At 38.1% G+C, this 24,406-nt stretch overlaps 1 protein-coding gene across 11 annotated transcripts in view; it reads right to left on the minus strand.

Moving 5' to 3' along the window:
- The window catches only part of SYNJ1 (synaptojanin 1), an 87,364-nt gene that overhangs the window by 46,842 nt on the left and 16,116 nt on the right, over window positions 1-24,406 (minus strand). For all 11 annotated transcript variants that reach the window (XM_032353812.1, XM_032353809.1, XM_032353816.1 and 8 more), the window contains exons 3-10: window positions 17,577-17,663; window positions 15,743-16,010; window positions 12,551-12,776; window positions 11,428-11,511; window positions 5,061-5,122; window positions 3,342-3,438; window positions 2,055-2,224; window positions 883-964 (exon numbers count right to left, since the gene is read on the minus strand). In XM_032353812.1, the coding sequence (XP_032209703.1) occupies window positions 883-964; window positions 2,055-2,224; window positions 3,342-3,438; window positions 5,061-5,122; window positions 11,428-11,511; window positions 12,551-12,776; window positions 15,743-16,010; window positions 17,577-17,663 (1,076 nt within the window). The remainder of the gene's footprint in view (window positions 1-882; window positions 965-2,054; window positions 2,225-3,341; window positions 3,439-5,060; window positions 5,123-11,427; window positions 11,512-12,550; window positions 12,777-15,742; window positions 16,011-17,576; window positions 17,664-24,406) is intronic.

Consider the following 24,406-nt stretch of genomic DNA (forward strand, 5'->3'; position numbering starts at 1 on the left):
GTTTTTATAGTATCTGAGAGCTAAGCTAAGTTCCTGTGTAACTAAATGAAGACCCATCACAGCCTTATGACCCCTACAGTTGCATAACAGGAAAGACTTAGAAAGCTCAGCATTGCCAGTATGTCTATATTAGACTGAATTTACAGATACGTAGTAAAGAAAAAAAAAAAAACTTTTAAACAAAGACTTTGTTACAGAAGCTCAATCTAATTCACTCTCATTCTCACTAACAACTGCATTTTCATCGATCCTGTTTTTTGTAGCTACTGATCTGAAAACACCATATAAATTGCACTGGGTTACAGACTGTCAAAAATATAACCCTATAGACGTGAAAAAGGATCCTCCCCAATTCTGAAGAAACTACACAAAGAACAAAGGCCAATATGTATACATACATTATGTATGTGTGTGTGTGTATATATATATATTTTTTTTCTTCCAGAAGACAAAAGAAGTAATTGTTGGAATAGTATAAATAGCAGTTTTTAAAGGGAAAATTAAGGAACAACACAGGGAAACATCAGCTATCTAAAGAGAGTATTTAAAACAGGTAAAGGGAACATTTAAATGAAAAGGAATTTTGAGGGAGGAAAAACCCATAAGAGAAGAAATACCTTTAATGAAACATAATTTCATTTTATGAAAAGTAATGAGAAACATAAATATTACAAAAACATTAAAAGGAGGTCGGATTACAAGGTGGTGGGTATTAGAGAGGGCACGGATTGCATGGAGCACTGGGTGTGGTGCAAAAATAATGAATACTGTTATGCTGAAAATAAAAAATAAATTTAAAAAAACTTAAAAAAAAAAGAGGTATTTGATACAAGTCACATACATACATTTCAACTTTTTTTTTTTTTTTTTTTTTTTTTTTACCTCTAAGCCAAGGAATGCCTGCACACTATTTGTTCTATCAAGACAATCCAAGCAGTTTGTTCGAACTGTACCACTCTGGCATCTGCAACAAATTCAGTAAAGTTTAACAGCTAGTTTGAAACACAAATAATAAAGCTAAAACAAAATGAGAACAATTAAGGTGATTAAAATATAATATCCACTTTTTTTTTTAAGCATCCAGTTTTTACTCCCAACTTTTTATTACTACACACACACACACACACACACCACAAATGAAAGAATTTACAGCAAACATCCATATACCCACCATCTAGATTCTACAACTGTTAACATTCTGTCATATACTCCTTATCACATATCTACTTATCTACACCCACTTATTTTTAATTAGGCCAGTAGTCAGAAGCTAAATATGCATTCAAATTTATGACCTCATAGCTCTTCACACATAAAAGATAATCAAATATTTATGGAAGAAATTTTAGGTTTTTAACCTAAGATGTTATCTCTACTGACCTATGCGAAATTCTATGGCATTGAAACTAAATATTGCACAAATTGATAAAGCTAAAAGTTTGAGCTTTGTTCACTGAAGTCTACCTCATCCCATACTCTGACCTTAATTTCTTCAGTACATACTTTCCTCCTCTACCACATAATCAAAAACTGAAGATTTAAATTATACTAAAGCAGATCATAAACTATGCCTTTTACTTCTATTTGCAGTTAATAGTCCTTACTGAAGTCAAGATATATTAAAATATTAGTTTTAAGGGAGAAGTGAGATAGTTTCACTGATAATAGCATGAGGTCTGCAGGCAGATAAATCCTAGCTCTAACACTTTTTAGCTATCTGATTTGGGGCAAATTATAGTCTATGCCTCAATCTCCTCAAAGGTTAATGGGGATAATAACTGAACTGATCCCTTCAACTGCTGGTACAGGTACATGTAAAGACTACATACACTGCCTGGCTCAAAATATGTGCCCAATAATATAAGCTCTTGTTACTACTACTTGTTCAATTCTAAAGAGAGAAAAACAAGCCTAAAATCAAGTAGCATAAAGATACTTTATTTTATGATAAACTTTGGTATAAAAAAAGGAAATTTAAGAGCTCATTGTTAAGAATAATTTTTACAATATAGCAAAGTCCCAACTCAAAAAGAAGAGAAACAGAGAAGTCAAACCTTTGAACTTCACTTCCATTGAAATAAAAAAATCCATAATCTACAAACTTTTGGACTTGAGGTTTAAGAACACTATGCAATTTTTCTGCCTTTCCTCCTTTAACCATTTGATGATAGTCAAAATTCACCATCTGGATATCAGCAGCATGTTCAGAAGCTTTCAAATGACTCTGAAAGTAAAAAGGCAAATACTCATCTAAATGTTAACTAAATACGACCTTATCAAGTAATGTTAAAATGGGACTTTACATTTTAAATTTAAACCTCGGCACGGTCCCTTGAAATCTCACTGATCTCACACAAAGCTTGCATCGATGCTGGCAGTAAAATGGAAAATTACTTTCTGATATCCAGTAACATCTTTTTTGTAAAACCTCACATATGGTCCCCAAGAGATTAGGTGACATAATTAACATCAGATAAGTTAAATAATATTCTCATCTGATTTAGAAAATTAAACCACCAGCACTTCATTTTTTATAAATTTAGTATCTGTATCTGTTACAGAATCTCAAAATAAAGTAACTGATTTAAGACAAAACCCATCAAAAACTGAAAAATTCATTTTTGATACTTTCATTCAAATGTTTTAAAGGTCATTTTCTAAAGTATAATCTGTCTAATAGCATTTATTTCACAAGCTTAAAAACAAAATAGTCAAATAATTAAGTCACTTCCAGACTTCATGAGACTAAACTTCAGAAAATGTTCTCTTAACTATTCTGTTTGATTTGAGCTTACAATCTTATGGAACACCATCATTTATATTAATTATTGATTCAATGAGTGTTTATGAGGAATATTTTTTCTTCAGAAGTTGAACATATCTTTGGGTTCTTTTTTACTTAAAATTCTCAAACTTTCATCAATACAAGAAGGTACAGCTTTGCGTGTATACAAATGAGTTATTCACCATTTCATAGGTTTAAAACAATGACTGTGGTTTCTAGGAAATAGGCAAGACGATGAACAGATGAAGGAGGAAACTGCCTGGTATCTTTTTACCAGTGACAGATGAACATTTTTTAGAGAGGAGGATATTCTTCTGCTTCTCCACGGCCTAAATAAGTACATTTCAGAAAACAGCATCAATTGCTTTGAAAGCTTTCCATAATCCCAATTTCAGCAACATTATGTAAAACTGGTTCTTAGTAGCCCGAAGAGTTAATGGTTCCAACAAGTACCCAGCCTTTTTCTAGGAAGTAATTTCATTATTGTATCATACGATTTTTTAATATCTTCTACACGTCCATGGGCCAGCACAGAAGAAAAAATGTTCATGCCTACCTGGAAAGCCTTACTTAGCATATGTTCACCTTCCTTAGATCCAAGCAAATTTACTATTATTTGTTTACCATATAAATTCTTAAGTGTTCTAAAATGCCTATTAAAGAAAAAAAGAGGAAATAAACATATGTCAAGTGATAAGTGATAAACTAATTTTTTCTTCAACAAACAGAAATCCATTAAATAGAACCTATAAGACGGTTTCCTAAATTTCTAGAATTGGCAAAACTGGATACAAATTCATTGACCAATTCATTCCTCTCAAAACTCTGAATTTATCAAAAATTCAGTTAATGCCTCTGACCCATCAATGCTGAGACTCCCACCTGTGCTGGAGCTGCTGGACCCACCCAGCCCCTCTTCGCTCTGTGTGGCTGGTGCCACCTAAGCACGGAGAACACAAGCCATCCGGCTTGGGGTGGCAGCTATGGCAGAGGGCTGCACCTCATATGTGAGGACGGCACATATTCCGTGGGTATCCAGGAACTCCTTAACGGTTCTAATCTTATGAAAAATAGGCCACCCACCCATCTCCCCTCCAGGAACCCTCCGCTTGTTTCCTAGAGTTAAGAGTCTCTTATGGTTTGCCTCCTTCTCTGTTTTCATCTTATTTTATTTTTCCTTCCCTTTTCCGATGTTCATTGGTTTTGTTTCTTAGATTCCACATAAGAGTGAAATCATATGGTATTTCTCTTTCTCAGACTGGCTTATTTTGCTTAGCATTACACACTCTAGTTCTATCAACATCATTGCAAACGGCAAGGTTTCATTGTTCTTGATACCTGAGTAATAGCCCATTGTATATGCACCACCTTTTTTTTACCCATTCATCAGTCTATGGACATCTGGGCTCTTTCCATAGTTGACTATTATGGACGTTGCTACTATAAACAATGGGGTGCATGTGTCCCTTCGAATCATTATGTTTGTATCCTTTGGATAAATACCTAGTAGTCAATTGCTGGGTCATAGGGTAGTTCTATTTTTAACTTTCTGAGGAACCTCTATATTGTTTTCCAGAGTGGCTGTATCTGTTTGCATTCCTGCCAACAATGTAAGCGGGTTCCCCTTTCTCTGCATCCCAACCAATACCTGTTGTCTCCTGACTTATTAATTTTAGCCATTCTGACTGTGAGTGGGATCTCATTGTGGTTTTGATTTGTATTTCTCCAATACCAAGTGACGTTGAGCATTTTTTCATGTGTCTGTTGGCCCTCTGGATGTCTTCTTTGGAGAAATGTCTGTTCATGTCTTCTGCCCATTTCTTAACCAGATTTTTTGTTTTTGGAGTGCTGAGTTTGGTAAGTTCTTTCTCATTTCCACTTCTGTTTCCCTTGCTTTTGGAGGCGTGTCTAGCAAGAAACTGCTGTGTGCTGAGTCTTTGAAATCTAGTGTGCATTTATTTAACACTTACAGTACATCTCAATTTGGACTAACCATATTTCAAGTACTCAGTAGCCACATGTGGCTAGTGGTTACCCTATTAGCATATATTCAAAGACGTGGTTTTGAGGCCAAGAGATCAAGACCCACAACCCAGTGCTACCAACCCCAGAAGTCATAATACTGGGTATCACTTTCTTCTGGTTAAATTAGGAGTCAGAAGAAATTTTACTTTGAGCCAAAACAAGCTGAAATGAATCAGTAAAATATAATAACTAGTTTTGTTGCTTAACAATATCAAAACTTATACCATTATATAAAAATAATTAGTTTTACCTGTCAAAAGCAGGGGCATTGGCTTCAAATCCCCTTGACATACGAACACGATGAGATCCCACCTACAAGAGAAACACATTTAATCATACCAAAAGCCAACATGTAGACAATACGTAGTAATTCATTTGTTGAATAAAAAATAGTACATTGAATAATTGATTTTCATTCATATTATTGTTTTTAAAAAGGCCAAGTTCAACCTTTCTTTTATTTTTAAAAACATGACCTCATTAAAAAGAAAAAAAACAAACAAAACCTAGAGGGGTGCCTGGGTGACTCAGTTGTTAAACTTTGGCTCAGGTCATGATACCAGGGTCCTGGGATGAGCCCCACATGCCTGTTGGGCTCCCTGCTCAGCGGGAAGCCTGCTTCTGCCTCTCCCACTCCCCTGCTTATGTTCCCTCTCTCTCTGCTGTCTCTCTCTCTGTCAAATAAATAATCTTAAAAAAAAAAAGAAACATTCATAAACTAATAACAATTTTTACTTGCAAAAGATTTTTTTTAAAAAGATTTCATTTATTTATTTGCCAGACAGAGATCACAAGTAGGTAGAGAGGCAGGCAGAGAGAGAGAGAAGGGGAAGCAGGCTCCCCTTGAAGTAGAGAGCCTGATATGGGGCTCAATCCCAGGACCCTGAGACCATGACCTAAGCCAAAGGCAGAGGCTTCAACCCACTGAGCCACCCAGGTGCCCCCAAAAGATATTTTTAAGAGGTCTTTTGTATACATTACCTGGTTTTAAGCTCAAACTACATGCCTGTGTAAGTTAACATATTACTACCATCTGGGTAATAAAAAAATTGAAATGTAGACAAGTGAAATAACTTGTCCCTCAGATCAAGAGAACTAATTAAAACAAACAAACAAACAAACAAAAAAGATTCACACAAGAATTCAGGTCTCCTGAACTAAATTTCTACTCTTCCAAGCTGCCTACAAATGCAATGTCTACATATTTTTCTTTGTTATGCTAAATGCTCTATTACTTCTCCTTCATCCCAAGATTCAACAAATTAAAAAACACTGTTCCTGGGGTGCCTGGGTGGCTCAGTTGGTTAAGCGACTGTCTTTGGCTCAGGTCATGATCCTGGAGTCTTGGCAGGGAGTCTGCTTCTCCCTCTGACCTCTCTCCTCTCATGCTCTCTCTCTTTCTCAAATATATAAATGAAATTAAAAAAAAAAAATCACTGGGGTGCCTGGGTGGCTCAGTGGGTTAAAGCCTCTGCCTTCGGCTCAGGTCATGATCCCAGGGTCCTGGGATCGAGCCCCGCATCAGGCTCTCTGCTCAGCAGGGAGCCTGCTTCCTCCTCTCTCTCTGCCTGACTCTCTGCCTACTTGTGATCTCTGTCTGTCAAATAAATAAATAAAAATCTTAAAAAAGAAAATCACTGTTCCTGGAAAAACAGGCTTTCCAAGTCAGTCTCACAGTCACACACAATCAGAAAATATGGGTTAAGAAAATTAAACAAGATGGAAAATATCCGCCTTCCTGTTTTGTTACAGTTTTTCTTTTCTCACATAGGAGAGTAGCAGAAAGATGACACAAAGTTAAGAAATATATAAGAGATGCCAAGAAGAAATATAAAAGTGACAGCAGGGGCGCCTGGGCAACTCAGTGGGTTAAAGCCTCTGCCTTCAGCTCAGGTCATGATCCCAGGGTCCCGGGATGGAGCCCAGCATCAGGCTCTCTGCTCAGCGGGGAGCCTGCTTCCTCCTCTCTCTCTCTACCTGTCTCTCTGCATACTTGTGATCTCTGTCTGTCAAGTAAATAAATAAAATCTTAAAAAAAAAAATCTAGGGCGCCTGGGTGGCTCAGTGGGTTAAGCCGCTGCCTTCGGCTCAGGTCATGATCTCAGGGTCCTGGGATCGAGGCCCGCATCGGGCTCTCTGCTCCGCAGGAAGCCTGCTTCCCTCTCTCTCTCTCTGCCTGCCTCTCCATCTACTTGTGATTTCTCTCTGTCAAATAAATAAATAAAATCTTTAAAAAAAAAAAAAATCTATCCTCTAAAAAAAAGTAAAAATAAAAATAAAAGTGACGGCAGATTATTTTCCTGAACTTCACTTTTAAACATTTCCCTCAGAAGCTCTGGTATCAAAGTTCCCCAGAATTCATTCTCCCCAGTTTGAACAAAGTGACTTTGAAAGGGCATGGGAAGAGGGCTACCAAACCAGTCACACAGTTTAACAAGTAAAATCAGAAAATAAGCTCTAATATGCTCATCCAGTTTGAAATTTGAATTAATAGTATTATCCATTCATCACACATCCTTCTCTCCTGAAAGTGAGACAATCTAGTGACTCTCCTGATAACCAGTATTTTCTCTTTGATGTTTTTTCTTTTCAATAAGAAATGATTTGCCTAATGTCACACCTATATTCAAGTTCATTTTATGGTGCTTAATAGTCTTTATAAAATTTTAAAATTTGAAAGATGTGTACCCCAAGACATGAAGCATTTTAGACTGAAGAAAACTCAGCAGAAGTCGATACCTTTTCTTTGGAGTACTCTCAGGTAATTGCCTACAACTATATAAAGGTCCAAGCCTCAGCATTTTTCTACTGATTAATATTTATCTTGCACAGTACTGCCAACTGCCAAAAAGGTAAAAAAAAATACAAGTACTGTTTTTCAGGCAATGGTTGTGATGGTTCCCCATCACTCTGGTCTTTGACACACAACTAGCTATACATCATAACTCTTAGTAACACATTGGTTAAACTAGACTGGTTTTATTACTGAATTAGGTTTTAGGACAACTGCCTAAAAAAAATTCTATAATAAAAGAGCTCTTATATTAATGGAGATAAAAGCAGTACTCCAGAAAGTTGTAAGGTTTTAAATAGCCATAAACTTATCCAATTTTTTAAAAGGTTGTACCAAAAATATCTTTTAAAAACAATTTAATTGGGTGGTATGGAACATCATTTTCCATTAATACTACTGCTTCATGTTTACATATTTCTCTAACTTCAATTAGACCCAAAGTTGAGTGTGCAGCACTATACGAGACATAGCTCTGATGAGGCTTTCCATCCTTTAAGGCTAATAGAGCTATAATATAATGTCAGAGTAACAGTTTAAATTGTAAAAGTTAAAGAACTTCTGAGAAAGGAAGTCATAAGTAAAATCCATGAGTGTGCCACCACTTAAAGTACCATTCTTATCTGTGTAACACCTTAGGACAACTCCTAGTAATTCCTCAAACTAATTTATATTGACATTTACCTGTTCCGTAAAAGGTCTACCCACCCCAAACAGATGATAAGCTCTCTCTGAATCATCAGTGTAGTCCTTAAATCTGTCAATAGTATACAGTATGCACTCAGTATAGAATAATATACACCGGAGGACCTTAAGTATTTAATGAAGAGATCAGTGTGGAGGAGGGACTGAAGCCATTTAAGGAGACCTGGGTGCACTCTACTGAAGGACGGCAAACTTTAATTTGGGGAGAGAAGATACTTGTTAGAAGACGCAAGGCATGAAGTTGGTTGGACAGGTAGAGGAAAGCAGATCGTGAAGAAAAGTGCGCCTCACAGAGCTGATGAGCATAACATAACGTAAGTGGGAAGCACTACCGGAGAGCTGGGAGGAGATAGTCCGGAAACCGTGAGAGTCTTCCAGCAATGAGGAAGAGCCGAACTGGGATGCCAGAGTGGGAAGTGAAAGCAAGGGAGAGTCCCAGGGCCTAGGAGGATGCTGGGTTAAGTATCACAGGGCTACCTATGCTGGTTCAGGACTGGCTGTTAGAGCAGACAGGGCTGGAGATGCTTCAAGGTCAACAGAATAACATCAGGTACACAGAAGTTCTCAAATGTGAATGGTAGGGAACTTGGTTAAAAATACAGATTTCTGGTCACATTTCAAGAGATTCTGTTTCAGCTGATGTGAAGTTGAGACCATGAATCTTTATTTTAAAATCACCTCAGAGGATCCTTCAAAATCTCACAATTAAAAAAGCCTCAGAGGAATTATCTGTGGGGATAAGAGGCAAGTGAAGGGACAAGTCCCAAGGAATCTCTGTCCGTGCCTCTCGCGAGGTAACACAAACTTCAAGGAACCCTAAAATTAATTCCAGTCCTGAGAATACAAAGGACACCTAACAATCATTTTCAACCACTCTCTATCAAAAGCTCTTGCTTGTTTTTTAAGGGGAAATAAATTTGGGGACTTTGTATTTTATATATTTAAAAATAAATATCTATTTTTCAGTTTTTAAAAAGTGATGAAGTATTTTCATTCCTTTCTTACCTATTCTTAAAATGAGGGGGGAAATGTTTTTCTGTAAAAGATACTTATGAAACTAATCTACTTCTGTTCAAAAAAAGGTTGACTTTAAAAACTACTAAGCTAGATAACTGATAACTGGGACAAAAGGCCAGCTCTATGACAATTTAGCAGAGTTGTTGGATTGCCTTGTCTTAAAAATTACTATATCAAGAAATGCGTGATTTTAAAATCTGTAGCTTTCAGGGCGCCTGGGTGGCTCAGTGGGTTAAGCCTCTGCCTTCCGCTCAGGTCATGATCTCAGGGTCCTGGGATCGAGTCCCGCGTCGGGCTCTCTGCTCAGCGGGGAGCCTGCTTCCTCCTCTCTCTCCGCCTGCCTCTCTGCCTACTTGTGATCTCTCTCTGTCAAATAAATAAATAAAATCTTTAAAAAAAAAAAAATCTGTAGCTTTCAGCTTTTAAACAGTATGACATGGGCAAGATAGACTATGTGGGCCAGCCCCAGAACACAGCCTCACCCAGGGTGGATCACTCAATGTAACTTAACTATTCAAGATCCAACCATACTGAATAATCAAACACTATGTTTCTGAGCTTCTAATAAAATATCACAGACAGCAGCTAACAGAGGGCCCGTAAATAGGTTATCCCCATTTCTTACACTGCCCTGTCTCTAAGCAAAAGAATTCACATTCCTCAAAACAAGGCTTTAGGAATGTTCTTAAAGCAAACATTCCAAACACCCTTCTCTGATCCCAGAGGCTTAGGAGAGGTGAATGAGGGTTGGGATTCTTTCCCAAAAGAGACTTGGGGAGAGATAGACCTACTTAAGTTACCCCTAAATGCCAAGTCAAAATTTTTTATAAGAACTCAAGAATTGTAACTGCTTTCAATTCCTGTTAATTCCTGGCCTGTCTTACATAAATTGCAGTATTGCAAAGGTTCAAGTGGTCTGCAATCTTTCTCCACTCCAGCTATCCTAAAATGTAAGAGATCTAGCTGTGAACTAAAAGGAGGCAAGATTTTTTTTTGTCCATTTTCTCAGTATTATAGGCTAAAGCATAAAACTTGCTAGACAATACATACTAGAAGTCTAAAATGAAAATAATGTACACTTTAGGGATTAAAGGTTTTTGAATATAAATAAAATGTAATGGGATCAGGAAGGAGACAAACCTTAAGAGACTCTTACTGTCACAAAACAAACAGGGTTGCCAGGGGAAGGGGGGGAGGTAGGGGGGTGGGGTTATGGACATTGGGGAGGGTATGTGCTATGGTGAGTGCTATGAAGTGTGTAAACCTGGTGATTCACAGACTTGTACCCCTGGGGCTAAAAATACATTATATGTTTATAAAAAAATTAAATTAAAAAAAAATCTACACAAAAATGTAAAATCACACTATTATGGGCCATCTAATAGTACAAACCTACAGGAAAAAAATCTTATATTTTAAAGATTAGATGTTTACATCAACAAAGTTAAAAATATCAGAAAGCAAATCAGAGAACATATTAAAGATAACAGGTTACTACAAATTATAAAGTAAATTTCAATAGCAGATGTATTATTGATAACAACAGCTAACCCTCACACATGCTGCGTGTGGGTACCATGCATTGGTCTTAGTACTTTTCATTTTATCCTTACATCCCTATGCACAGGAACTACTAATAGTATTATTTTTCCTGTTTTATAGATAAACAAACGGAGACATAGAGGCGTTAAACCACTTGCCCCAGATCATACAGCTAGTAGTGGCAGAGTAGGTATCCAAACTGAGAAATCTGGTTTCAGAAGCCTTTTTTTTAAAAACTACATTCTTCTAACTAAAGAGGCTAAATTATTATTTATTAAGATACTGAGACAGTAAATAAGAAACAATGAATATCAAGTGCTATGGAAACATTACAATTTTCATATTAAATACAGCAGTTAATTTCTATGGACATTTGAAAGAATATTAAATCAAAAATATCTAAGACAATTCCACGAACTCTTATATTTAGCCCTCGTTTGTCAATCTATCTAATATTACTAAACTGAGTAACAGAACTATCCAATGAACTGTCCTGAAAGTTTAGAAAACATGGAAAATATTCAAGAGAAAAACACAAGATAAAACAATGTTACACAGATACCTGCAACCCTGGTTGCTCCCAGAACAATGGAACAGATCCCCGGATTTGTATGAAAGAAGAAACAGAGTCATCTAAGTACACAACCTACAGAGAAAAATCAGATATAAAATATTTCCACAAAGTTATTTCCTCTACATAACAAAGACAAATTTACTAACATCTGTTGCCTGCTAGTTTTGTCTTATGACCAGACTCTCGCATATAATTAATTGTCCAAACAAAATATCTAGAAGAGGCAACTAAATAAGTTTGACTTTCTTTTAATAAGTAATAGTTTTGCTGTATATTATCCAAAAAAGAGTAAAAACATAAGCATATGTATCATAACTTTTAAAAAGGAATGCCTTCTAAATCTCAATATTTTACACACTTACATTTATATTTAATTTTTTTAGGTTTTTTTTTTTAATATTTTTCAAAAACTAATTTGAAGAACTGAGTCAGGCTTGGGGTGTGGCCTGAATTTCAATTCTATAGTTTCAGAGCCAAAAATGTCGTAATTTTAAAAAAATTCCACAACTCTACACATTTCTCAGTGCTCAACAAGGTAAGTGTTATCTTGACCCCTTTTATCTATTTCCCCCAGCCACCTGCCCCCTCTGGCAACCACCTGTTTGTTCTCTGTATTTAGGAGTCTTTTTTTTTTGTTTTGTCTCTTTTTTCTTCATTCGTTTTGTTTCTCAAATTCCACATATGAGTGAAAACATACGGTATTTGTCTATCTCTGACTGCAAATGCCATAACTTAATTTTAGATGGTATATATATCTACTTTTAAAGCTGGGTTTGATTTAATTTCACAAAAAAGTTGTCTTTTTATTAAGACATTTTTATTAAGTTGTCATGCTCTATAATTGAAGATTTTAAAAATTCAATACCAAAATGTACAGCATTGACAACAGCATGCTAATTAGTAAAATTCTTGTTACTCATTTGAAGAGCCATACCTAAGTTTGTTTATAAATAAGTTTGTCTCAGAGAAGCCTTCCTTAAGGCCAAGAACAACTACAAGATGACATTAAAGATGTGAAAAGGAGTTCTGAATCAAATGAAGATCTCTGGTTTTATTATTTTCTGGGCCTCTCATCTAATACATGAATTAAGCAATATAAAACACTATATACCTGTTCTGTTTCTACAAAATTAGCGACGTGACCGTCATCATTTGTTCCCCGGACGTTAAACCTGGTCCCAGCTCGTTCACAGCTGAGTCTGGAAATGAGGCAAGCCTTTGCCTGCTTATGAGCAGCATAAATTGTTCTGATTTCTACTCCCCCACACATGAGGCGTAATAGCCAGTCATCACAATTCACACCATAGTGCTTGAGATGCAAGTGCAAAGACTGATTCCTAACAGAAAAAAAATAACTCATTAGCTTACTGAATACCAGATAACATAGCATAAGTATTAAAACAATGCTCCTGAAACATTAATTTAATGCTATTCAATTAAAAGGGCCTACAAATAAATCAATTCATTTACATTTACTATACTAGGAATCAGAAGAGAAGGCTAGATAATGCGATTTTTTGGCATATGACCTGTAGGTCTACAGAAAAGAAGCCTATCTTTTATATGTTTTTAGTATCTGTGCCCCATTCTGTTGACTTCTTATATAATATATACATAAACTAACTTTTCAAAAAAACGGATTTCATACGCATATCCCCACACCACTTTATAAAGCTCTACTCTTAACGCTCCACTTTAATAAAGCTACTTAATTTTAATTTAAATAGCCAACTGAACTAGCAGCATCCATATCAATACGTGTCTAGAGTTTTCCATTACTCCAAATAGTTTAGCATTCTAGGTAACAGAGGGGGCCGTGTTTCCAAACCTTTCTGGAGCAGAAAGTTTTACTCAAACACAAGGAAGCCCAGTGATTAGGAAACACATCAAAGCAGAGTCCGGTATGGCTAAAGCAGGGACAGGGGCTGGAGTCCTGCTGGGTTGGCCACCTTCTCATCCTGCTGCCTGCCTCTACTGGGCTCTCAACAGGAACCTTAGTCCTCCAAAAAAAGCACGTGGAATTTCCCAACCAACGGATCACCAAGGAAACTATACTACACAGGAAAACTTTCTGGCTGGTCTCTTCTGATAACAAAGCATTATAAAAATCAATTTTCTATAATATTGAAGATTGGTTCTTTGAGTTTTAAAACTCTTCTGTTTTATGCAAATTTTTTCTTAAGTACTCTGCGCTATCTTGCTGTCTTAGTCATTAATACACAGCACTACTGCTAGACCAGCTGTTGCCCAGCCCTTCTCCGAAGGGTACAGGCTGCAGGACAGGTGAAACAGAGTGGCCATGTGCAGTTCTGGTAAGCCGTCCATGCAAGAAAGCATAATGTAACTGAGTGGTGAGATTACTGCTGGGCTGACACTGAATCCAATGGCCATTATGTATTTTCAAAATGCGACTTCAGTTTTCGTGCGTTGATCGGAGGCCAAGTTCAAACATGGCCAGCATATCCGGACACAACACCAAGTCCCATGACACGGCAGAGATCTAGGCAACGTACTTGCCCCCACTAAAAACAAGTGGGATCCTATATGTTCGTGCTGGTAGAGTTTCTCCCTCTGCCATCGGCTGTCATTTTTCTTTCCTGTCAATGTGTTGCTGTTTTATTTCTATTTAAATTTAAAAACAACTTTCAACGGGCAGCAGCTTCAAATCTCCAGTGGAATGACCTGACTTGGGTTTTGAGATAGGTGTTTGTGATGACAAAACTGACGTGGCCATATCCTGGGAAACAGCTCTACTAAGCTATGAGAGTAGGTACAGTTAATGCATAAAGCTTTCATTTTTCTATGCCAAGTGAAGCTCAAGAATGTCAATCCTTAGCAAAATTGCAAAAAGTGTAAAAATCAAAACTCATTTTTGGTGACTCTTACTTGTCTCCTGCTAGATGAACTCCCTCAATCTGTGACCTAAACTTGTTGCCACCTCCATCCTTAATTGAACTAACTAAATAAATAATTCCTACTGGTTAAACTTAACAAATGTGCTTAATTGCTGATCATTAAGCCAATGCATCCACTCCTGCTTAAAATTCTAATTATGGCAGGAAAACTTTTATCTCTTAATCTAAGGAATTTGGGCAAAGAATGAGCAGGGCAGAGGAGGGAAAAAAAGTGAGGCCAGCTGCCTGGCCCAGCTGTATCACCTTAAATGTTCAGGGATTTCTATGCCTCCTCCATCATGAAAAGTATGGAGCTGACATGAGCAGAGCTCTCTGCACTCAGCTGCCCTCAACCCTTCCTTCCCTAGGCCACGGCCATCATCTCCTCCTTTGTGGGGCTCCAAGTCTCTGACTACAGTGCACCAGAGTCTTTTTTCATTCTGCTACTATGCCACACCAAAAAAGTTCCACATTAGCTACAAAGTTTCCGCTAAAATTAGTTTCTTATCCTCACATTGTTGTTGGTTTTGAGCCCTCAGATGGACGGACAGCCAGAGCGATGGTTCAGACTCGATGTGCTCCTCAAGGACCATGGGTAGACGGTACAAGGGAGAGAGAAAGAAAATATACAGGAGGAACACCTTGATCTGACCTACTAAGGGAGACCCAAGAGCTGAGAGTCCTGGACTTTGGCCTTACAACATGGAAATAGAAAGAAATATAATTGCTACGTGATGTCAAGGAAAAAAATCAACAGTAATGCTGGCTGTGAACAAGAGAAGCACCATTCTAGAAATCTGGTCAGCTGCAATAAAGCAGTACTGATTAGAGTCACATATGCCTACCCTTCATGCGTACTTATAGTACAACACATTTACACATGACAATGAAATACATTTGTTACCTACTTAAGTCTTCCTTTATTATAGTATAAAACTTTATCCTAGTATGCCACTTCTTCATAGTCTATTGCTCTTGAATCAAGTTTATCTACCTATAACCTTTAAAACTAAAAATAAGGCAATGTTATCTTGGAGAAACAGTCTTGTCTCTGCCGGAGACTAGATCTCAAAACTAAGAAGAGTAAATATGGGTAATGCAATTTTATTATAACTAATTCATTCTTAATTTTAACATAAGTATCTTAAATATATTTCAGAAATGAAAGGTCAGTCTAGATCAAGAAGAGCAAATGGGTCTTGTGTCCCATGAGAACTTCAGTAAGCTGGCACTGGATGTGTGACCCGCTCTACTGGATTCTGGAGCAGGGAAGAGCGGTGTGCTCAACCAGCAGTGCCCGTCGCTGCTGTCTCTGGAAATAACTGATGAACACACTATGATCCAAATCAAACTATTGCCCAGCAAGCACATGACTACAAAGGGAAAAAAAATGTTTAACACAAACTCACCAGAAAAATCTATTATCAGTTGTGTGTTCTTGCATGCTACGATGTGCATTAAGACTCAGATCTAAACTAATTCCAGAGGCAGACCATGCAAAATAAAAGTTTCCCGAATTCAAAACTTTTCGCACTTCTGAAATGCGATCCTCATCTGAAGAATCAACTCGTAGCGATATAAATTCAGTGGAAGTAACTCGGAAAACTTCAGATTCTTGAATTTTTCCAACAGACATACACCCGGTGACTAAGACCAGGTAATGTAACATGGTATCACCTGCAAAAACCAAAGAATTAATTGGATTAAAAAGTCCCAATATTTTTCAGATTATTCAGTGTCTCCCAACTTTCTTGTCATGTCTCCAACTTTTTAAATCTGACAGCATGGTTATTTTAAACTGTCATGGACATGTTTATATTTACAACTGGATTTTGGCAGAAGATGAAAAAAAAAACCCTTGTTTAAACACATTTAGTATAACGCAGCATTTAAACATTAACAGAGTATCTCACATTGATGAAATTATTCCTCTACTAAATCTGGGGATATTCAAAATTTATCCAGTAAAAAAAAAAAAAAATATATATATATATATATATATATATATATATATACATATATGTTATCTTCCCCATCTTTCTTTTATGAATGCCAGGAAATCCAGATAAGACAATAAATGTGGGAATTCTTTGTAAATAGCACAGTGAAAAAAAAAATGGGAAAAATATCAGTGTGAGCTGACACATGAACAGAAAGCCCCTGCTAACAACTTATAAAACAATTTGGTTTACGAAAACTTTCACAGAGATTTTTCACTCATTTTGACAAAAATTCTATGAAATTAGCAGGAAGGCGAAATTCAGCGGTGGTGTACTCTGACAGTGGGCTTGGAGAAGGCAAACAAGGCCCTGAATCTTGGCTCCACCACTCCACCACTATCTAGACTAAGTTCAGTGTCTTAACATAACCAACCTGAGATATTCTCCTTCATAAACCAGGATTAAAATAAACCTTGATGGACTGTGACGGTATACCTGAGACAGTATTAGTTATGCATCTAGGGACAGTGCTTTTTACATTCGAGAGATTCATAACAAATGACAAATCTCCACTTTACACACCAGCCCTCCTCAAAGTATGGCTCATAAGCTGTCACAGTGAGAAGGGTGCTTGTTCCAGAATGGAAACCAACTACCTCACTGTTTAGTTTGGCTGACTTTTTTTTTTTTTCCTAGTAAGACTTTATCAGTGATGGAAGCCACGTGTTGGTTTGCGTGTTGGTTTGCATGATGGCGCAAGCTCCTTATCTCATCACAGACCAATAACAAAATGGTTCACGGACTGGTACCAGGCCTTGGGCCACACCTGCAGCCATGCTATACAGACAAACTGGTAATCACAAAGGTTACTCTGCAGCGCTCGGTGACACTAAGTGGCAGAGAGAGACTCAAGCTGAGATCTTTTAAATACAAAGCAGATGTCCTTTCCACTATAAACCAGAGTAATCAGGATGGTCCTCACTAGGACATCTTTTCCTAAAACACTGCACCAAAACCAAACAAAAAAGGGCAATACCCTGATTTTCTCTTTTGACAACAAATACCGATCTTAAATGTTTAAATAGGACAAATGTCTCTGGAACTTAAAATCACAAGAGCCTGAGTAAGTAGCATGCCTCTGTAACCAACAAACATTTTCCCAAGATTAGCGTAATTAGGGTTTAAAAGATGTTACCGTGCTTTTAGTTCAAATACAGAGTATGAAATTATATGTAAACAGTCTCTCAAATCCTTAGAATTAAAAATATGGAAAAAGATGAATTATATTGAATAATGAACTTACCAAGATTTAATCGTAAAACACCTAAGAGTCCATATGCATCCAGTACTTTGGAGTATGTACCCTTGATTGCCTCTTTTTCTGCAGATGCTACAAAAAAAAAATTTCAGGGTAAGAAAAATGGCCTGAAACATTAGATTCTATTTAGCTATAAAGCCAGAGTCTCAAAAAAAAGCTGCTAAATCGAAATCTGATTCTTTTTTTTTTTTTAAGTAGGCTGCATACCCAGTATGGAGGCCAATGCAGGGCTTGGAATCCACAACCCTAAGATCAAGACATGAGCTGAGATCAAGAGTTGGACAGTCAATCAACTGAGCCATCCAGACGGCCCTGAATCTGATACTTAACCTAAATGTATCACATAAACTATTTTCTCAACTAGTAACTCAAATGTCCTACTTGAAGAGTCAACAACTTGTCCCAGCACCATTGATGAATTAGTCCAGCTTCTCCCAATGATCTGAAGTACTGCCCTGAATAATACTTGCATGTTTTGGAGGTTGTTTTTGAATCTTCTTCTTTGTCCACTGATATGTTTGCCAATGTTTACTACCACCACTACCCTGGGTTATCATACCCCTAGTGGACATTATCCAACCCTTTTACCTACAATCTTTCAGAATCTGGCCTCAACCTTCTCTTTCTGCTTCTGCTTCATTTTTCATTACTCCCACAACCTGCGTTCTATGCTCTCATCACATTAAACGGCCCATTAATTAACCAAACGTGCTCTTTTATACCCCAGCACCTTTGCACAATTCTAACTTTCCTCTTGCAAGGCTCCACTTAACCTTCACCTTAAATAAACTTCACCCAAGGCCACTTTCTGGAAACCTCTCTTTACCTCTACAGGCACAGTTCTTTCACAGAACTCCCTCTCCATGCTGCCGAAACATTTCCTATAGACCCATCACTTGTCTTTCCCATTAACCAGCCTGATCCTAGAAGGTGGGAGGGAACACTGTCCTAAGCATCCTGTCATCCCTGACATTTAGAATCGGGCTTGAAACACAGAAGATGACAAATGTTGAAATGATTAAAGCTAATGGCAACACTTGACAACAGAGTTTAGCGTAGGAACACAGATCTTCAGTTTGGCCTTTGTCTTGATTCATTTCTTCATAATGTTGATGTTATCTTGCCATTGATTATACCCCCACAGAATCATATCCCTAGGTCAGGGTGTTGTGGTTACTCTATTGAGAAACAAAAACAAATCCTGAATCTTTAAAGGAAAACTCTTCCTAGAGCAAATACAGTTACTAAAAAGTTGACCCCAAAACTCCAAAGAAATATAAGCCACCGTTGTATCTCAACGGACAATTCCAAAGAATTCTAAAGTCCACCAAATCCAGAAAGGTATGATCCTCTTTCTCATTCTCTCCTTTCTCTTCTGTTTTGTTCCTTCTCTACTGTTCTCCCTTTCCACTCTCTATTCCACACCGCCAACTCACCTCCTGGCTGACTAGTTCACTCCTTATTTACCCTCATCTCTTGCCCCATACCCCCTTTTCCTTTCCTCATTCATCTCCTATACAGAATTATAGTAGATTTCAGCAATAGTATGTGTTCCACATTAGAAAAGCATGTTATGGGGCCTCTGGGTGGCTCAGTAGGTTAAGCGTCTGCCTTTGGCTCAGGTGAGGATCTCAGGGTCCTAAGATCCAGCCCTGAGTGGAGCTCCATTGAGCAACCTGCTCAGTGAGGAATCTGCTTCTTCTCCTCCCTCTGTACCCCCCCGAGCTAGTGCCCACTCTTTCTCAAATAAATACATAAAATCTTAAAAAAGAAAAGAAAGCATATTATTAGATCCTTATGACCTTCCCACTTCCTGTCAATCTTTATGGCCAAAAAAAGGGCTATCTTCTCTGCCTACTGCTTTGCCGAATACTTCTGAGTTCTTTGTATTAGAGAGCTTTTCCTTTTCCGCCAGAGCTCTTCTCCAGGGTTCTACAGACCATCTCATCTTCCCTGCCTCCTTCACCTCTTTTCAGACCATCTACTCATAAGACTTCTTCTTAGTTAACCCATTTCTGTCTTGGAGTGAGTTGTGTTCTGCTAGCTGGCAGAACACGCTAAAACTAATTATTCAATTAATCACTCAATTAGCAGATACTGTCATAATTCTCTAGCATGATCATTAAGTGTGGGCCTTTACCTTTATCAAAGCACCCCAAATGAAATTAGGGAGTAAGATTTCCCTAAGCCATTAAAGTTATGGGGATTTGTATTTCATTCTGCATTTGTAGAGTTCTTTTTATGATTACACCATATAGTTAAATAACAGTTACTCCTAACATTAAATGACAAGCGACACATATACAAAATGTCACATTAATTTTAATTATATTTTGTAAAGTAAATCAGGACTGCCCGTCCCTAAACACTCCCTCATTAAGAGTACTGTATACATTAAGGCAAACATTAGGGGCGCCTGGATGGCTCAATTGCTAAGTGTCTGCCTTTGGCTCAGGTCATGATCCTAGAGTCATGGGATCGAGCTCCACATCGGGCTCCCTGCTCCATGGGAAGCCTGCTTCTCTCTCTCCCGCTCCCCCTGCTTCTGTTCCCTCTCTGGCTGTGTCTCTCTCTGTCAAATAAATAAATGATATCTTTTTTTAAAAAATGAAGCAAATATTAGAGACTTGTTATATCTCTGATGACAGAAGGCATGGCTTCCAGGGAAAATTATTAGAGTTTTAGAGGTTACATGCTCTATGTATTTAACCCCACTAATACAGTAATATAGATATTACTAGATGTATCCGTTTCAGCACCTAAATCATTATTTAGGTTCAAATACCAGCAACCAGTAAAATTAAAAAGAAAATGAATTTTAATATTAAGCCATTACCCTCCCTTAAAAACAACAAAAAAGTCATTTTATAACTTAAATTACCATGCAACAAAATGGTCTCTCTTCTAATAATATATAATAATGATCTTTTCATTAACTGTGCTCCAAATATCTGAATATGTCATGTCTCTCAGGCCCCATGAAGACCCATCTATGAAACTGTTATCTGATTCAAACACGGCAACAAGTGTCATTTACACTTTTATGTTATATTCTAAGACTCAGGAAACAGGCCTACACACAAGCATACGATTTAAACTGAAGTGCTTATTCTTACGTAAAAGTATGCTAAAGGAAAGGAGAAATAATTTGAAGAGTAGATATCACTTTCCTTCCAAGGAATTCTTTTGCTTTCTCCTCAAACTCTTAAATGAAATTTTAGAGTGATGAATGGCGTTTCAGCTGAGCTATCTATATACTGCTTCTGTGGTGATTACGACAGAACACACATTATTCAATTTTCACAACACCCCCATGGGCAAAATTACAACTATTTCCCTCTGACATGAGGAAACAGGCTTAGAGAGGTTATCAATTTGTTACTAACTTGCCTAAGCTTCAACAGCCTGAGTCAGAGAACGCAGCTTCAGGAGGGAAGGGCTTTTGCCTAGTTCACTGCTCTATCCCTAGGGGCCTAGCTCAGTGCCTGGTGCTCAGCAGGAGTTCAAAGATTTTATGTTCAATGAGTTTGTCAATGAAATTTCAGAGCCATATGCAATTTTAACTCCAGACACTTCCAATTCCCTAAGAGAAAACCATATTCTTCCTAAACATCTTTTCTGTAAAAGACTGTAATGCTTCATGCTTCAAAGGCTTGGGGTGGAACTGAGGGAGGTCTTTTGTAGGCGGGCAGAGCCCAAGCAGAGTAAGAACAACAGTCCCGTGCATGGATTTGAAGAAGAGGAAGAGAGGGCGTCCACTTGGGGGAGGGATAGGCTGGGATAAGTCTGAGCGGGGTGAGGAGGGTGGTGTCCACCAGGGATGTTGGGAGTTGCCTGGTATGGTAGGTTGACGCTTGGGTAGGGCAGGGAGGGCAGGGTGCACTGCAGGGAAGCCCAAGGCAGGGTGCGAGAGCCCATGGGCCGAGGGGGGCACCAGTACGTTGGAGGAGGCTGCAGAGGCAACAGAAAAGTGGTTGGTCATAGAGGGGAAGGATCAGGATAACGGGGACCAGGTTCCTCACTGTCAGAGAATGAGAGTGCAGTACGGGAAGAGAGAAAACTAGAATGGGCACTCCGCCTTGACTGAAATTGGAATTACCAGTGTGAACTTGTAGTTTTCCAGACGGACTGAAAACATGGATATACGTGGGTGTGTATAACCATTTATACATATTCACACACAATTACATATTCTCCTTAGCTCTGTCCATCGACAGGGCCTGAGATCAGCAGTACTCCAATGGTGATAACCACAGCCAGCACCCAGATCTTGCTTTCTAATACCATTCTCCACTGTTAAGGACTCCTTGGAGAAATGGCTGGTAACAGGGCAAAGGCGGCACAAGTTAAGCCTGGAATATATTCTTGTGCCAGAAAGAAAGTGCTCGAAGAATAATGGAGACGTGCCATCAAAATACAGAAGCCAGCTTGAAGGGGCTTCTACTAGAGAAATCTGGAACAATTTGAGCTTTAAAACAAATTATAATAGGAACAGGATTACAGCACACCGAAAAAGGCCATAACCAGAAGTGTGATGAGTAATGGGGATGTTTATAGGCTCTCGAAGTACCGGACATCAAAACACTTTTTATACAAGAGAAGGGTGTCTTCCAGGGACCATCTTAACCTAAGAATCAGAGTGAACACCCAATGGTAATGGGATAAGACAAAATCGTGTGCCCCCTGACAGGATACCACAGAAAGGACACAGCACCACTTTGGTAATATTCCTGCTGATACAGAACCTCAACCTGAGCACGAGGAGCCATGAGACAAACTCACAGTGATGTACACTCTGCAAAACAACTGGCCTTTATCTCCAGAAGTTTTAAGGTTATAAACATCAAAGATTGAATAACTTCTCCAGATTTAAAGGGAATAAAGCGGCATGACAATTAATAAAATGACAAATCTGAACTATATCTTTTTGTTATTATGAGTCATTGGGACAACTGGTGAGCTTGAATGGAGTCTGAGATTAGACAGAAGTACAATGTAAACTTTTTTGATGGTTATATTGTAGTTATGAAGGAGCAATTCTTTCTAGGAAATAAGTAACAATATTTGTGGGTGATGGGACATCATGTCAGCAAGGTATTCTGAAATAATTCAGAAAATAGTTCCTTGCACTGAACTTCAGCTCTTCTGTACCTTTGACAGTGTTTCCAAATTTTTTTAAAGAATTGAATGTAATCATCAAAAATAAATTTTAAAAATACACATGCACTTTCCTAAATTAAGAAGGTTTTATCTCTACATAGTACTAAGATAAACTCTTACAGTACTATGTTATCCCCTCCCCATACACTTTTTTTTTTTTTTAAGATTTGATTTATTTATTTGACAGGCAGAGAGGCAGGCGGTGAGAGAGGAGGAAGCAGGCTCCCTGCCGGGCAGAAAGCCCGATTTGGGACTGGATCCCAGAACCCTGAGATCATGACCTGAGCCGAAGGCAGAGGCTTTAACCCACTGAGCCACCCAGGTGCCCCCTCCCCATACATTTTTTAATGGGGGAAAAGATCCCCTTATTTTATGAAACTCCATGAAATATAGAGAAATACACGCTGTAAGAGAGAGAGACTTAAATTATTGTCCTATTTCTCTGGTAATTTTTAATTCTAGAAAATAACCTGGGAATCTTCCACTATAGAGATTATTTAAAATAAAAAAGCCATACTACTTTAAAATAATGTGTATAACTTTTAGATAAAACACAGAATGTACAGATCGTTCACTCACTCATCCCCATCTTTCCTTTTCCCTAATACTTTCCCCTTGCATCCTACACTGCAGCCAAAATGAATAAAAAAGGAATAATGGGTGGCTCCTTCTGTGCGCCCCACATTGTTTTCCCTCTCCCTTTGTTCACAATGTTCTTTCCATCTGGAACACCCTTTAGTCATCTTTTGTGTTTCCAAATATCACCCATCCTTCAATACCTAACTAAAATGCCTCTTCCTTCTTGAAGTTTTTCCCTGATCACGCTGGAAGTAGATCTTTCTTCCCATTGTTTTATATCTCATTCACTTTAATACGAATAGCAACAGAAATTGTCTCATTTCTTTTTTTTTTTTAAAGATTTATTTATTTGAGAGAGAGCACACTCATGCACACATGCGTGGATGTGTGCACACAAGCTGGGGTGGGAAGAGCAGAAGGAAAGAGAAAAGGAGAGAGAGAATCTCAAGCAGATTCCCTGCTGATGGGGGAGCCCAACCTACAGCTCCATCTCACCATCCTGAGACCATGACCTGAGCCAAAATCAAGAGTCAGACACTTAACCGACCCACCCAGGTGCCCCTCGTTTCTTTTTATCTCAACGCAATACCAACCTAACCACAGATGCTGAACACCAAGACTATTAAGTATTCATCTAATAGACAAAAAATCCAGGAGCTATAGCACAAAAGGGAATGTTTTGTGAGTTTTAAAATAATACTTAAAAAGATAAACATTTAACTTTACTACCAGCATCCGAATGCCCTAAGTTTAACAATTCCTCACAGTGACATCTGGAAATGTTCAAATGTGATCTCTATGGCGGTACCTCTAGTGGCGTGAGGGTGGGAATGGGAAGACAGGCCTTGTTAAATGATTCCTAACCAGGGCTTAAACTAGCGAAGTTTATGCAATGGTAGGATGTGTCGAGAGCCCCGAGGAAAACAGAGTGAAAGAATGAGAGGAGAGAGTTCAGGGGGAGAGTTCAGGGGATACGGTGATACGAAGTTCAGGTTACTACTTGCCAGGGCTGTCTTTCAAGGTTGTCTACTGGGCTTTCAATGAGGGCAACAGCCTGCTCTGCATTTTTTTTTTCT

This window comes from Mustela erminea, chromosome 1 (genome assembly GCF_009829155.1).
Source record: "Mustela erminea isolate mMusErm1 chromosome 1, mMusErm1.Pri, whole genome shotgun sequence".
Taxonomy (NCBI): domain Eukaryota; kingdom Metazoa; phylum Chordata; class Mammalia; order Carnivora; family Mustelidae; genus Mustela; species Mustela erminea.